Source organism: Octodon degus, unplaced genomic scaffold (genome assembly GCF_000260255.1).
Source record: "Octodon degus isolate 3935 unplaced genomic scaffold, OctDeg1.0 scaffold00028, whole genome shotgun sequence".
Lineage (NCBI taxonomy): Eukaryota > Metazoa > Chordata > Mammalia > Rodentia > Octodontidae > Octodon > Octodon degus.
The window spans coordinates 20,085,769-20,099,872 of NW_004524604.1; the positions used below are offsets into that span (position 1 = coordinate 20,085,769).

General features: G+C 46.6%; 1 protein-coding gene and 1 non-coding gene across 6 annotated transcripts in view; both read right to left on the reverse strand.

Moving 5' to 3' along the window:
* The window catches only part of Pxylp1 (2-phosphoxylose phosphatase 1), a 75,721-nt gene that overhangs the window by 19,702 nt on the left and 41,915 nt on the right, over positions 1-14,104 (reverse strand). For all 5 annotated transcript variants that reach the window (XM_004629293.2, XM_023713051.1, XM_023713052.1 and 2 more), the window contains 2 exons: positions 5,444-5,602; positions 4,768-4,894 (listed from right to left, as the gene is read on the reverse strand). In XM_004629293.2, the coding sequence (XP_004629350.1) occupies positions 4,768-4,894; positions 5,444-5,602 (286 nt within the window). The remainder of the gene's footprint in view (positions 1-4,767; positions 4,895-5,443; positions 5,603-14,104) is intronic.
* On the reverse strand, positions 3,129-3,234 carry LOC111816233. The gene has a single exon (XR_002820680.1). It is a non-coding gene; the product is annotated as a U6 spliceosomal RNA (small nuclear RNA).

A 14,104-nucleotide genomic window follows, 5' to 3' on the forward strand; every position in this document is an offset into this window, starting at 1 on the left:
AAGTACAGTTTCAACAAATAATACACTGCATATATTCTTCTTAGTGGTTAATTGCTGTACAAGATGCAGACTTGTGATCCTACTTACAAACACCAACAGCAGTTCCTCTTATTTGAGCTTAACAATTTTTTCTTTCATCATTTGTTTATAATACAAATTGGGATACCGATTTAAAAGCATTATTTCTCTTGAATTACCAGCTGGTCTAAGTAATATAAAAACTGGTTTACTCACAGGTCATCAAAAAATTTCAGATAATAACAAAATTCCATATGGTGGAGAGAGATTTCTGGATAAGACTCCAATTAGTGAATAGAGGAGTGGTCAACCTTTGTTCATTGAGGAGCCCCCAATAATCTCCACAGTCTCTTGGAAGATACCCCCAATAATTTGTTCATTGGAAAAGACAAAATTTTTCAGAAAAACTATAATAAAGTTTTCTCATAAAAGATGCTCTTGGGGGCTGGTGAGATGGCTCAGTGGTCTAAAGCACCTACTTAGAACAAGCTTAGCAAAGCACAGGGACGGCGGTTCAATCCCCCAGCACGACATGCCAGCTAGCCCCGCCCCCTGGTGGGCTGAGCTGGCCCCCCCCCACATAAATAAAAATTTTTTTAAAAAAGATGCTCTTAATACAAAACAAAATTAAGAAACAAACAAGGCTGAGGAGATAGCTCAGCAGTCTAAGCACCTGCCTGACAAGGGCAAGGACCCAGGTTCGATCCCCAGTACCACATGCCCTGCTGGCCCTGGAATCCCAGGCGTGTTGTGCTACATAGTGAGACCCTGACCAAATGAATAAATCAATAAAAGATTAAAAAAGGAGAAAGAAACAAACGTTTTCACATGTGTTTGGTAATTCATTATTGTTAATCTCATGGTGTATTAAATGTATTCATGATTCTGAATGTACAGGTCTTCCAAAATATAAAACAAGAATCGCTGCTATGATAAGACTTTTCTTTCAGATTCAGACCTCTGCCTTTAACAAAAAACTTGTGATGTATATCCCATTAAAGGACAACAAATAGGTAAAAGTTTCTTATGTATTAGATAGAGATGATTGATTAAAAAGGCTATGTCATGTCAAAATGAAAATTTAAGTAAGTTACAAAATTGAAAATTTAAGTACGAAAATTTAAGTATGCCAGGATTGTCATGCTTCAATGTTATGTAGGTTTTGGCTTCTAAATTTCTGTATAAAATATGTAATTATTGTCAGTTAACATTCAATAAGGATTTAAATATTAGAATATCAATGATTACTAGAAAATAACAATTCCACTTTATGTTCTAAAGTGTTTGATATTCAGATAGACAGTAATGTTAAGCTTACTGCCTCTGTTACAGAATAAAGTCATTAAGTTTCTCTTCTGGATGTTTAACAACTGTGGCTTGGAGACCAAAAATTAGAGATAGAGGGGCTAAGAAGATAGCCGATATTTTGGCCCTAAACCTCCAAGGTCAGTGAGGACTCAGGACATAAGAGAATCTCTGCTGTGACTACCTGAAACTTGGTTCAATCCGTGATTTTTTTTTTTTTAAATCCCTGATCTTCTGATCAAGGAGATTATTGGACCACAGAGGAAAGTGATTCTATGATGTTTAGGGTGCCTATGGAGATCACCTGGAGAGAAAAAAAAAAAAAAATCTCCCCAGCTTTCATAGAAAGCCAACAATGGCTGTGACTCACCCAGATGGCCGACACTGACAGAAGATCTAAGAGGTGCTGTAATTGGCTCCAAGGTGAATTCTGAGGAATTTTAACTGACGTTGATAGATAGCAGGATGTTAATTTTCATTTATATAGGTCTCACCTTAAATTCATCTTTCTTTTGGTACCAGGGATCAAACTCAGGACCTTGAGCTTGCCAGGTGCTTATGCTGCTGAGCTATCTTGCTGAGCTATCTTAACTTGGTCTTAACCATCCAGCAAAAAAGTATAATCATGAGATGTGGAAAGCAATGCCATAATAATATGCTAGCTGTAAAAGGTTCAAATCAGTAAACTTCTGACAATTGCCTGCTGTCCTGGTAACTCACTATTGCTACAGATTATTGGGCTGCAAAGGGTTAAATTGCTATCTACAAGTACAAAAAATCTTTGGACTGGAAATCTTTAACCTAAATGAATAAGTTCATAAAGAATGAAAATGTTTTCAACAGAGTTCTCCAAACACAGCTTCTCCAACTGCAACTGAATGTTCATCATTAACACCAAAAACAGAAAAGGAGGAGATGTTGGGGGCAGCTAAAGCTGGAAATTGGTCATGTGGGTGAGGGCAGGACAAGGCCACAGTGCCTAAAGCAGTCAAGCTGCGTCAGTCTTGAGAAAAGCATCCTGCCCACTCAGTGTCAGCTATTAGTTGTTAGGCAACCTTGTGCCTTGTGATACTAACTTTGCAAGAGTATAAATAAATGCCCCTACTGCTGTTAGGGTCCTTTGCCCATCAAGCAAATAGGCTTCCACCTGAAATCAGTTCTTGTGTCTTTATCTTTTCTTTATTCCTGCCACCATTTCTCCCTAGGTACATGGAGAGACCAATGAGTCCCTACATTCTATCATCACATACTGTTAATTCCAGTACTACATCTTTAATCCGTATCACATATCCTCAATCCAGCCACCTCCGAAAAGCCCAAGCTATGACTGCATGAGGTGTTTGGGGGTCATCTAGACAGCAAATGCCACAGCAAATGTCCAACAACTCTTCCATGTCAGGCTTCGGGGTGGGTCTGGTGAAACAGAGCAGCTCAGTCCCGGAGAAGCCCACATCTGGAGAGGGTAGAGACGAGTGTAAGCCCTGTTCTCTGCCAGTGCACTCTTGCCAATGAACCCCTCTCTGAGAAGAGACAGTGTGGACTCTTAAGACCTTGTAGCAATAGTTGGCTAGTCTTGGGGACAGACACCTGGTGTGAGTCAAAATTCTCCTGGGACTATGCAGCCCAGTTAAGAAGAGAGCAGACACTGGTTGCTGCTGGGGTGGAAGCATGTCACTGTCCACAGAACACCTGAGGTGGCCCTGTTTCCTCCTGGCTCAGGGTACTAGTGCTTCTACTAGAGCTATTTCCTTCAGGGAATAGCTCCTCTCTGCAGCTATTCAAATGATCAGTTCCATCCAGAGAGCAAGAACAAGGCTATGCCAGTTGCTAGTGTGTCATCCTTGTAAAAAGGCCATGCTAATCTTCTCTGTAACATCCCAATTTTAGTATATGTGCCGCTGAAGCAAGCACTCTGCCAGCCATTTACACCCTGAAACTCTGCATTGCTGAATGGAGAAACTACTTGCCTGGTGAGTTCCCCACCCCACCCCACATGCTTGAGCACAGCCCCAGGGGCCAGTCAGTTAGGGGGTAGTCCCCAGCACAAGCAACCTCTACCTTTGCCTTAGCACCAAGGCAACTGGAGAGGTAGCTCCATTCTGACTCTGACCTGTGCTGTGCTGATCTGTGCTGTGCTGTCACCCTTGCTGTCCTGCTCCTGCTCAGTGCGAGTCAGCCATGGTCAGCAGCTGACAGAGCTGCAGAGCCACTCCAGCATGAATATACCAGCAGAGGCTTCCCAGGGGAGGAAGACTCACAGGGCCTCAAAGGGCTGTAGGCATTGGCCAAGCAGGGATGGAGGACAGGAAAGTACAGCAGGCAGAAAGGCAGGAAGGGAGAGGACCCAGCAAGATATGGGGGACTGAACAGCAGAAGATCTCAGTGGAGAGTCTGGCACTAAAGGCTAGAGGGTGGGGACTCGGCCTGGAGTGAGAGCTGGGGTCGGTACAGTCCTCTTAGTGGGCTGGACTCTATACCTGGCCGGCCAGCACTGTGGCCCCAGAGGGAGGGAGGGTCTGCAAGAGCCTCTGCTGTTTTTACACAAGGGGTTGCTTATTCTTCCCCACACTAGTAGCCAGCAAAGAGTTAAGCTGAAGTCCCTGGATTTATGCCATTTTTAAAAAAGAGCCTGGGTGGGGCAAGGCAACGCACAGTTGTCCCAGGCTGGCCCTGCCCTGGCAGGCGGGCACTCCGCGAGCATTCCATCAAACTATTGTCTCTGCAGTGGGCACTGCCCTCCAGGATCTCCTGAATCTTACTAAGTAAGCTCTGCTCAGGATGCTATGTGCCCCCAGACACGTTCACTCAGGCCAGGCCCATCAATTTATGGGTAACTGTGCTTTTAACCTTAGGGCGTGCCACTTCTATACGTGCAATTTCAGTTCTAGGTTCAATTAGTTTTCATCCTAATGGCTTTTAACCAAGTCCAAACTGCCTTTGTGGCTGTGAAAAATTAAATGGCTGGAATGCTGTGTAGCTTCTTACAGCTTTGTATCTGGCAACATATCTTTCCCGTGTATCACGTCCCTTCCTTTTTCCCTCCGTCCAGCAGCAGCAGCAGCAGCCCCATTTCAGAGATGGGAGGCAGAGCTCAGAGACCAAGACACTTTCCTAGGACCCCAGGGGCAGCCGAGCTGGGTTGGAGGATTCCTAACCCAGTGCTCACTGCACTGCATCCCAGTTTCCTCCGAGTGAAGAGTAGCAAGACGAGCGAGCAGGCCTCAGACTGAACTCAATCCTCAGTTTACCCGAGTGCCTCACACACCTGTCCTTGTCTCTGTGGGCTTCAGTCTTCTCACCTGTATGGTGGCCTTCAGTGCTCTGAAGGTCAGGCTCCTCCAAACAGGATGCACTGACCAAGGACAAGTGCCTTCCCTGCTGTCATACTCCACAGAAGGAAACAGCAGACGCTAGAAAGTGACGGTTAAAAGTAGTGCAATTTACCTGTTAGCCACCAGAGTGCAGTCAATGTCCAGCCGCTTTGTCTTGGGAATGGCGTACAGGGGGTACCTGTCCCCATGGCGGATAAACACCTGCACCGAGATCAGCTTAAAATGATGTGGGGCATGGCCTGGAGGAGAGAAGCACATTGTCTGGTTATTATTTAGTAAATGTCACTCCTTTTCAAAAGTGCTGAGGGAGAGAATGGCCAACCCTTGCCAGGAATCAAGAGGAGGCAGCAGCAGGGGATGCTAAGAGCCCGAAGAGCTGCTGCCTAGGGGCCCAGGCTGTCCGTGGGCAGGGCTGCTGTGAGGAGGAGCCTCATGAGGTGCAACAGAGGATTGCCTGTCCCAGGCCTCAGGACAGGACAGGGAGGCGCTGAGGTGGGCGTGGCTGAAGGCAGTCAGAGGTGGGCAGACTCTTCACACAGCCTCACCCACATGCAGACTAGGGGAGGCTCGCAGGGACACTGGAAACAGTAGCCTCAGCTTTAAATCCGCTCTGAAACATAGCAGGGCAAAAAGAAAGACTCCCTACCATCCCTGATACCTAGCCAAGGTCATCTCTCCACCTCGCTGATGACACCCTGGGGATCATGACAACGGGAAGCACTCAGGCGCCACTTGTGACCTGGGTGTCATGGGCACCAAGGTTGTGCGGGGTGGCACAGCCGGCCTACCTTCCATGCTGCGCTCGGCCACGCTCGGGATGTTACAGTACAGAAGAGCTTCATACACGGGGTCGGCCACCCGGGGCTCCGTCACTGGGTCGGGCAGGATCCTCTTCCGGCTCTTGCTGCTCGATCCATCTTTCGCTGTCGACATGGGGATTAGGTGCACTGCAAGGACAGCAGAGCAGGTCAGGACCACGCAGTCAACACCTGAGGGGCAGTGAGGCGGCCCAAGTGGGGCTGAACGTCACCGTTAGTTGTTCCCTCCGCAGAAGCTGGGATGGTCTGAGTACAGAAGACATTGGCTTCACCCTCCTCAGGGGGCCTCGGTCCTCGCAGCCCTGCCCACTCTGCACCGCCTCCCTCTGCTCACCAGTAAGTAGGACTGTGGTACTGGGGGTGGTCTAGACAAGTGGAGAACATGCACCCAATTCCTTTTTTGCATTATGTGATACTAGGAATTGAACCCTGGGCCTTGCACATGCTAGGCCAGTGCTCTACCACTGAGTTACTCCCACAACCTCTTTTTTGAGACCAGGTATTGCTAAGTTGTGCAAACTTGCCTTGAAGCTATGATCCTCCTGCCTCAGCCTTCTGAATAACTGGGGTTACAGTGCGCACCACCATACCTGTTTCTACCCTCGGTTCGTTGGGCCTGATAGCCTCATCCTGACTCCCTGGCAGTAATAAGGAGGACAGATCTGTGCAGAGTGCCTGCTAAGTCACTCAAGGGAGTATTCGATACACCTCCATTCTCAGCCTCTCTGGTCCCAACCACAGCATCTGCCTGCTAACCCTCATGAGACCACTGAAGGAAGGTGTGGACCCAGCATCGGTACACAGAGCCCTGAGCCGTGTGCATGCCTTTACTTCCAGGCTGGCCCTCCCCACCCCAGCCCCTGGAGTCAAGTGTGGGTCTTGGTAGTCTGTTATATTTGCCCACCTGGCACCCCTTTTCTGTCAGTGAGCCCTGTCCCTGTGGGATCAGGTTGTCACTCAGAGTGTCCTTATCCCTGAGTAGGGTGGGCATAGGGCTAGAGTTGAAGAGGACATGATAGGCAGTTGGGCTTCTCTTCCTTGTAAGAGGTGATGGACAGCAGTAGACGGGCTCTTTCTGCTTATGGATGCTGGTCAGCAAGAATGGCAGCCGGGCTGCTCCAGTCACCTGTCCCTCCCCAGATGGCCCCTGTCCTAGGGTCCCCAATCTTTCCATCTTGGGGAGCATCTTTGTAGCACCTCAGATTTTCCAGAACTGTTGTACTCTCAGCATCTACCCTCTGAGAGGAATATACAAAATCAGTGTGTCCAAGGTCTACTTAACTTTTATAAAAGGCCTACTAATACATATTAATATATATTAATAGACCAATCACTATCTAAATCAGCTTAAATTCCCTAATTCTTCTACCTAAATTTTTAATACTTCCTTTTGGTCACTGATGCCATAAACAAAACAGATGCCATAAACAAAGATGGACAAACAATATACTGAGGAAAAAATATTTGCAACACATAGGACTCCTACAACTGAAAAGTCATGAAAGCAGATGAATGGGCTAGTTACAGAAAAATACACATCAGTGGTCAATAAGCATGAAAAGATACTCAGGCTATTCATAATTAAAGAAATACAAAGTGAAACAAATGGTTATGACTGCTTTCCCATCAGATTGGAAAACCATGTTTTAATAATATCCAAGAGCAGCAAGAGTGTGAGGAATCAGAGAGTGCCACACATCGGTGGAACAAGTGGGACCGGAACAACCTGGATGGGTTCCGTCGGTGTTTTATATGTGTTATGTTTTATATGTATGCTAATTTTGTTATTGAGAAAATGATATCAATTTCCATCTTCAAAGATGTAGGGTCAAAGAGACTGATGGCAGTGTTGTCTATAACAACAAAAAAGAGGAAAGTAACCTAAACACCCATCATTAACAGACTAGAGAGTTTCATCCAATCTATGTTAGTCTCCACCCCACTGAAAATGGGACAGAAATCAAAGATAAAATGAGTGAAGTGAATGAACCAAGCCACAGTATACTAAAAGAATCCTTTTTGGTTAAAGAAAAAACACTACAAACATTCAGGCATTTATTATGTAAATGCATAGAACAGTGTATAGAAGGATATCCCTCATGATATGGGTGGTTTCCTCTGAAGAATGGATGGCATGGGGTGTGAAAAGTATTTTTGTATAACGGCTACATTTCTTGATATACCCACCACATGTTTATGTATCTATATTATACTAGACACACGTTACAGGTATTATACACATATTTCTATAATGTCTAGATATACACATATATGTGCATGCATTACTTGTGTTATGAAAACAACAGTCAGGAAGCTACAGAACTGGCCCTTCACCAGCATGAAACCAGCCCTTTAGCTACCGTCATCCCATAGCTAGAACATACTAGAAAGGCTAACACACAGCTCAGGTGTGTGGAGCTAATTTACTATTGCGGATTTACTGTCAGAGACTATGGAACAGCAGGCGTCTCATGGTGGTGGCCGAGTGACTGGCCCTCTGGCTGAGTGGCACCCTCAGTCCTGGACTCTATGGAATCCACATCCAGGCCCTTGGTCATGCTTATGGTACACCCTCTCTTCTCATGGGCCTGGGAAAGGGGCAGTTAAGGAGATCTCATAAGACCAGTGGCAGAAGGACAGCAGGGGGCAGCATGGGATCCTGGATGTCCCTGGCTTATCTATAAGCAAGTGAGAAGGCCCTTGGGAGCTGACATTTGGGAACCATAGTGGTTGGCTCCAATGACCTTTACATTACTCATGGAAGTGGTAGTTTGAAAGCCGCAGATAAAGATTTGGTCATTATTAGAAAGGAGGCCTTTCATCCAGACATATTTTATTTGCTCTTTTCTGTGGTGCCTGTGATTGTTGGCCTTGTTCATTGGTTCAACTTGCTGAGATCACCCTGTACTATGTGCGTCTTGCCAGTCAGCAGGACATATTACCAGTCCACATGGGCCTCTGTGTGGAGCCTCCAACTACTGACATTCATACATAGCTCTGAGGCCCAGACATGGAGGGTGGGCTGGTACTGGTAGGGGTGAGAAGTCCCTGCAGCTCCATCCGGACCCTGCCACACAACTTGGTTTTGAGGTGCTCAGAGCCAGTCCTGCTGCACGTTTCTCCTCCATGCTAGCTGTTTGCTTGCAACTCTCAGCCCACCTGCCCTGCTTCCTGATAATGACCCACTCTACAACCTGTGTCTGGAGCTACCTCCTCCAGGAAGCCTACCCTGAATCTCAGGAGGTTTCCACATCCCAATTCTATGATCCCTTCCAGTTCTGGCTGCTGTTAGCCTCACGCAACAGTATGCATAACTGAGGGTGTCCTAGTTTGTCACTCCACCATCCCAAACATCCAGAGGGCCAAGACCATGCCTCTTGCATGTTTAAATCCATCAATGACTGGCACCTGACAGGCCTTCCAAAAATGCTTGCTGCACTGAAGGTCTGCTCTGATCCAGGTACTGTGTTCTCTGCTTTTTTTTTTTTTTTTTTTTTAATTTTTAAAAATTCGTATGTCTTTGGTGCAGGGTCTTGCTATGCAGCTCAGACTCATAGTGATCCTCCTGTTTCAGCTTCCACAGTGCTGGGATTACAGGTATGTGCCGCTATGCCCAGTTTTGGTGGCTGGTTTGGCAGGCCTAGGGTGGGTCCAGCATGGCATGTGGTACTGGGGATCAAACCCAGGTCCTTGCACTTGCCAGAAGGCACTTGGACCACTGAGCTATCTCCTCAGCCCTCCATGCTGTTTTTGTACTGAGGATTGAACCCAGGTAACTATATTCTCGGCATTTTTTAAAATTTTGAGACAGCATCTTGCTAAACTGCCCAGGTATTACATGAAAGATGATGAAAGAGCTCATTGAGTCCTCATGTAAGCACGAGGTAAAGTGGTTATCTTAGCATTCTGGAGGTGATGCAACCCAGGCCACCAAGGTGGACAGGAGACAGCAAGCTGGCCCTGGGTAAGCCTCTGGTCCCCATGAAACTCACAGGCAAACACACTGGCAGGAGCCTGCAGGCTGGCCCTGCCTCTGCCCTAGCACTGCGCCCCTTGCTCCATGTGCTCCTTGGGACTGGTCTTGCTTTCTGGACAAAGGGAGTTGAGAGATGGATATAGAAGCTGGGAGATGGGAGACAGTTTGGCCTAGGGACTCTGGGACGCTACTTGTCCCAGAAGACCTCATCTAGGTTCCCAGATCTTCCAGTTGCCTCATGGGACAATCAGAAACTCTGGTGACCCCAAGCAGGTGAGAGCAGCTCAGATGTCATCAGGCAAGAGAAATGGGCTGTGGGGCCTTAGCATGGGGGCGGGGAAGTCAGTGGAAAGAGCGCAAGTTCATTATATAGGTAAAAAAAACCCTGGCATCTAATCAGAGCCCTGGGGCCACAGTGCCACCAAAGCCAATGGAAGTAACAGCAGAGGCATCCTTTACTGATGAGGAATGCCTCCCAGAGGACGTGCCCTTCCTCTATGGTGTGAATACAAGCAGGAAGGACGATATCTATCAGCTACCACATCTTCATCTCTTTCTTCCTGTCCACATATCTACAATGCTCTTGTATAAAGATGCCGACAGGATCTCAATCTCAAAGAAATGGCAGAGAATGTTATCTCAAAGGCATCTTCCTGGGCAGAAGCAACTAGTAAATGTCTCTCTGCTCCTCTCACCAAATGGGCAGAGGGTATTTTGGCTGACATTATTAGCGGACACCCCCAAAGTTGTGACTCAGGTTCAAGCCAATCTGACTCATCATCTGCTTTTTCCAGCACTGGCCCTCATGCTAGGAAGAGACCCCAGAAGCCAGGCATGGACTCTGGGAGCTGATCAAAGGGCTTGCCTGAGGTCCTGTACCCTGCAAGGCCAGGCCTGTTAACTAGCTCCTCAGCCTAGGGTCTATGTATCTGTTCTCAGTCATCTGCCATTCATTATTTAGTAAGAGACAGGGAACAGAAAGCATTTCTACCATAAGGAGAAATGGTCTTGTCAGCCATAGTGACCCCTGTATTCCCTGACCATGGGTTTTTAATTAAAAAAAAATATTTATTTGGTACAGGGTCTCACTACACAGCTTGGACTCATAGTGATCCTCCTGTCTCAGCCTCCACAGTGCTGAGATTACAGGTATGTGCCACCACTCCTGGTTCTGGGGGCCAGCACAGCATGTGGTACTAGGGATCAAACCCAGGTCTTTGTGCTTGTCAGGCAGGAGCTCAGGCCACCGAGCTATCTCTCCAGCCCTGGCCATACATTTTGGGAATGGCTCAGCTATACAGGTAACATTGAGAAGTCACTATGATCCCAAATTTTCTGACCAAGGAGATTAAGGGGCCAAAGAGCAAAGTGATCGATGATATAGAGTGTTCATAAGGAGAGTCACATAGAAAGAAAACATTCTCTCAGGCTTTCACAGACAGCAAATTGGCCAAGCAATGGCTGTGACTCATCCACATGGCTGACAATGACAAAGGATCTACAATCTGAGGTACAGGATCTCAGGATAAATCCTGAGAGGATTTGACTGACCTTATTAGATCCAAAAGCTACAATCTTTGTTACATAGGTCCTGCTTTATCTTGGTCTTAACCATCCAGCAGAAAAGTATAAAAACTAAGTACAAGAAATAAAGCCATGTTGTTTTGTTGAGCTTTAGGGGACTCAGGTCAACAACTTCTGACATTGCCAGTCAAGTGGAAGACCCAGTACTATTATGGACTACTGGACTCTTGGAATATTTTGTTGAGTTCACACACCTATAATATTTAAATGATGGAACTAAATGAGAAAAGGAGATATAGATGAATGACCATTTTTGTATCTGTGTATTCAAAATGGTTAGGATAAATATATAGCTATATTCTTTCAATTCAAGGAATAAAGGGATTTGTTCTAATTGTGTTTGTAAATAGGATATCATGTCTGCATCTTGTACAACAAATAACCACTAGGAAGGCAGCATGCAATGTGTTAATTATTGGAACCATCCTACCAATTTGATTTGAAACTGTCTCATTGCTATTTATTGCTCAATAAAATTATGGAAAAAAAAAAAAGAGAAGTCACTATGAGCGGTCAACAATAGTCTCAGGCAAGAATGACAAGAGTCTTGGCCCAGCAGCCAGAACTATGCACTATGAGGAGATATTTCATCTAAAGATGATATCCTTATCTGGGCTTTTGTTTATTTTATTGATGATACCCACGAGTAGGGGAAAGGAGCAAAAGGGCCCAGAGTCAGGACCAGATCAGAGCTTAGCAGCATGGTAAACCAGGCATGACTGCTTGTCTGGTACTCAGGCTTTGGGCCACCTTAGTTGTCCCTGCAGCCTCAGTGATCCTTGGGGTCAGCAGGTGTGTCCCAGCCTGCAGCCTGCTACCAGCTCGTTAACTGGGAGCCACTTTGATTCTCACAAAGACAGCCCAGTGTCCTCTGCCAAGTGCCCAGGCCAATGCCTATGGTCACAGTTCACCTCCCCATATCAAGGCCCTGAGCAGGCACAGACTAAAATCCCCCTGCACTCCTGGCCTCTTTCCACCAAAACTTGCCTTAACCTTTGCATGTGAGCTCTCATGCACTGACTTGGAGCAGGGGCAGCTGGGATAGCTCACCACTCCCCATCCTTCTGTGAGACATCCACACACCATGGGGATGGGTTCTTCCCCAGTGCCACCCCATCTGAGACCCTGATTTGTAATGGGAGTCAGGTGGTATCCAGACCTCCCACCATCCCCATGTTGATGTGACTTGGTAGTCACCTCTTCCACTGACTACACAATATACTTTGTAGATTAAATTTGGCAACAGGGACTCACCAGTCTCCTAGGAAATGTGAACAGAGGTCTAGAGTGTTGGCTTAACTTTGTCTATATGCTCAACTGCCCTACAAATCATGCCATTGACTACACTGACAAAGAACCTTCGGGGTTCAACAGCTGGCCCCATCATATGCTTTTTATCTTCTTAGCTCCGATGCTTGCCTTGCTCCTGTTGGGACCTCAACCTCAAGGTGTCACCTCCTTAGGGGACCACAGTCTCCTATTCCTTGGGACTCCACCGAAGTCTGTTCTATCATCTCTGCTGCCATGGCTGTCTGTGGTTCTGATCTGCCAAAGGCACAGGTAGGGGTCATGGGTTCTGCTCTGGCTTGGTGACCTTGCTGTGACCTTAGCAACCATCTCTGAGCCGCTAAGCCTTATCTCTTACATCAGTAAGAGACAGCAATGATGCCTACATGAGGTGGTGGTGAGGATGAGGTGAGAGGCCACCTGTGAGCAGAATGTGGTGGGGGACCAGGAAATGCCACTTCCAGACTAAGCCCTGAATATGGCTACTCCCATTCCATACAGGCTCTTGAAAGGTGTTCACTCCCCCTGCAATCAGGAAAGGATGCTGAGCTCCTGCATTCATGCCCATCACAGAAAAGCAAGAAGCCAGTCACCCTTCCCCTCTGGGCTGTCTCAATTCTATCAGATTTCTGTTCCCTTGAGTACATTTGGTTTGTGAGTGATAGCGCCTTCTATGATTGAAAACCCTCACTCCTACCGCCTTGTTTCTCCAATGTGCTCCTCCTGATAATCTACAATGCTTAGGAACTCTCTCATCATCAGTCTGCCAAAGAATGATGATTTGTGCTAACAGTCCATTCCCACAATTCCCCCAGGGCTCCTCAGTCCACTAAATTATCTTAAATGCCCACCCTGTCTCCACCTTGTATGGAATCTAAACATGTATGCTGTAATTGCCAGTGAAAACCAGAACCACAACACAGCGCCCACAGTTCTGTTATCTGCTTTTGTCCAGAAGAGTTTAAATGGTGGAATCCAGCTGTCCAGGTAAAGGGTGGAAGCTCACATTTGAAGACAATGGGATGCTTGGCTTTACACGGACAACAATGACCTAACAGGTGAACCCGGAAGTCCCTTTGTGATCTAGCCACTTGAGGCCATGACATATCTCCAACTTTTTTCATGTTCTCCAATTGTTCATGTTGCCTCATGATGAACCACACTGGGAAGAATTTAGTAGGCACCTCTGCTGAGCCTGGTCATGCGGGGTTTGGGGACTCAGCATATCCAAGCGGATGTCTCCCTGCTGACCCCTCCTCTCCAACACTGGTTACTGGGACATATGTTTATCCACCTACTGAGAGTAGGGTGACTATCACTGCTGCCCTGAGCTAAAGCCCCAGTTGCAGCTAGATAGGTCAGGAAATCCGACACTCCTCAGGGGGCTGCTGGTAACTGGCCTCAACCCAAAGGAGGCACTGGTCTAGATGATGTGAGCCCTGAATACTTCAAATCATGATAGAGATGAGTAGAATAGGCCTCAAATAGAACTATGAAAAGACCCTGTCTCCATCGCCTTCTTGGGTCTGGGGTGCCCCTGCCCTCACATTTGAAAATCTGATAAAAGCTATTATCCTTGCCCGTGAAAGACAGCCAGTCACGCAAATGTGTAAATTTGATTTCTGAGAGTTTATAAGATCTCAGTAATCAGGGAACCAATACAGTCCATGGGTTCAGGTTACAAATTCAGTGTGCTTAGAAATGTTTTCAACTTCAGCACCCTTGAAATTGCTCACACATTTTTATTTTAAATAAAAAGGGATCTTTACACTTCATATAAACAT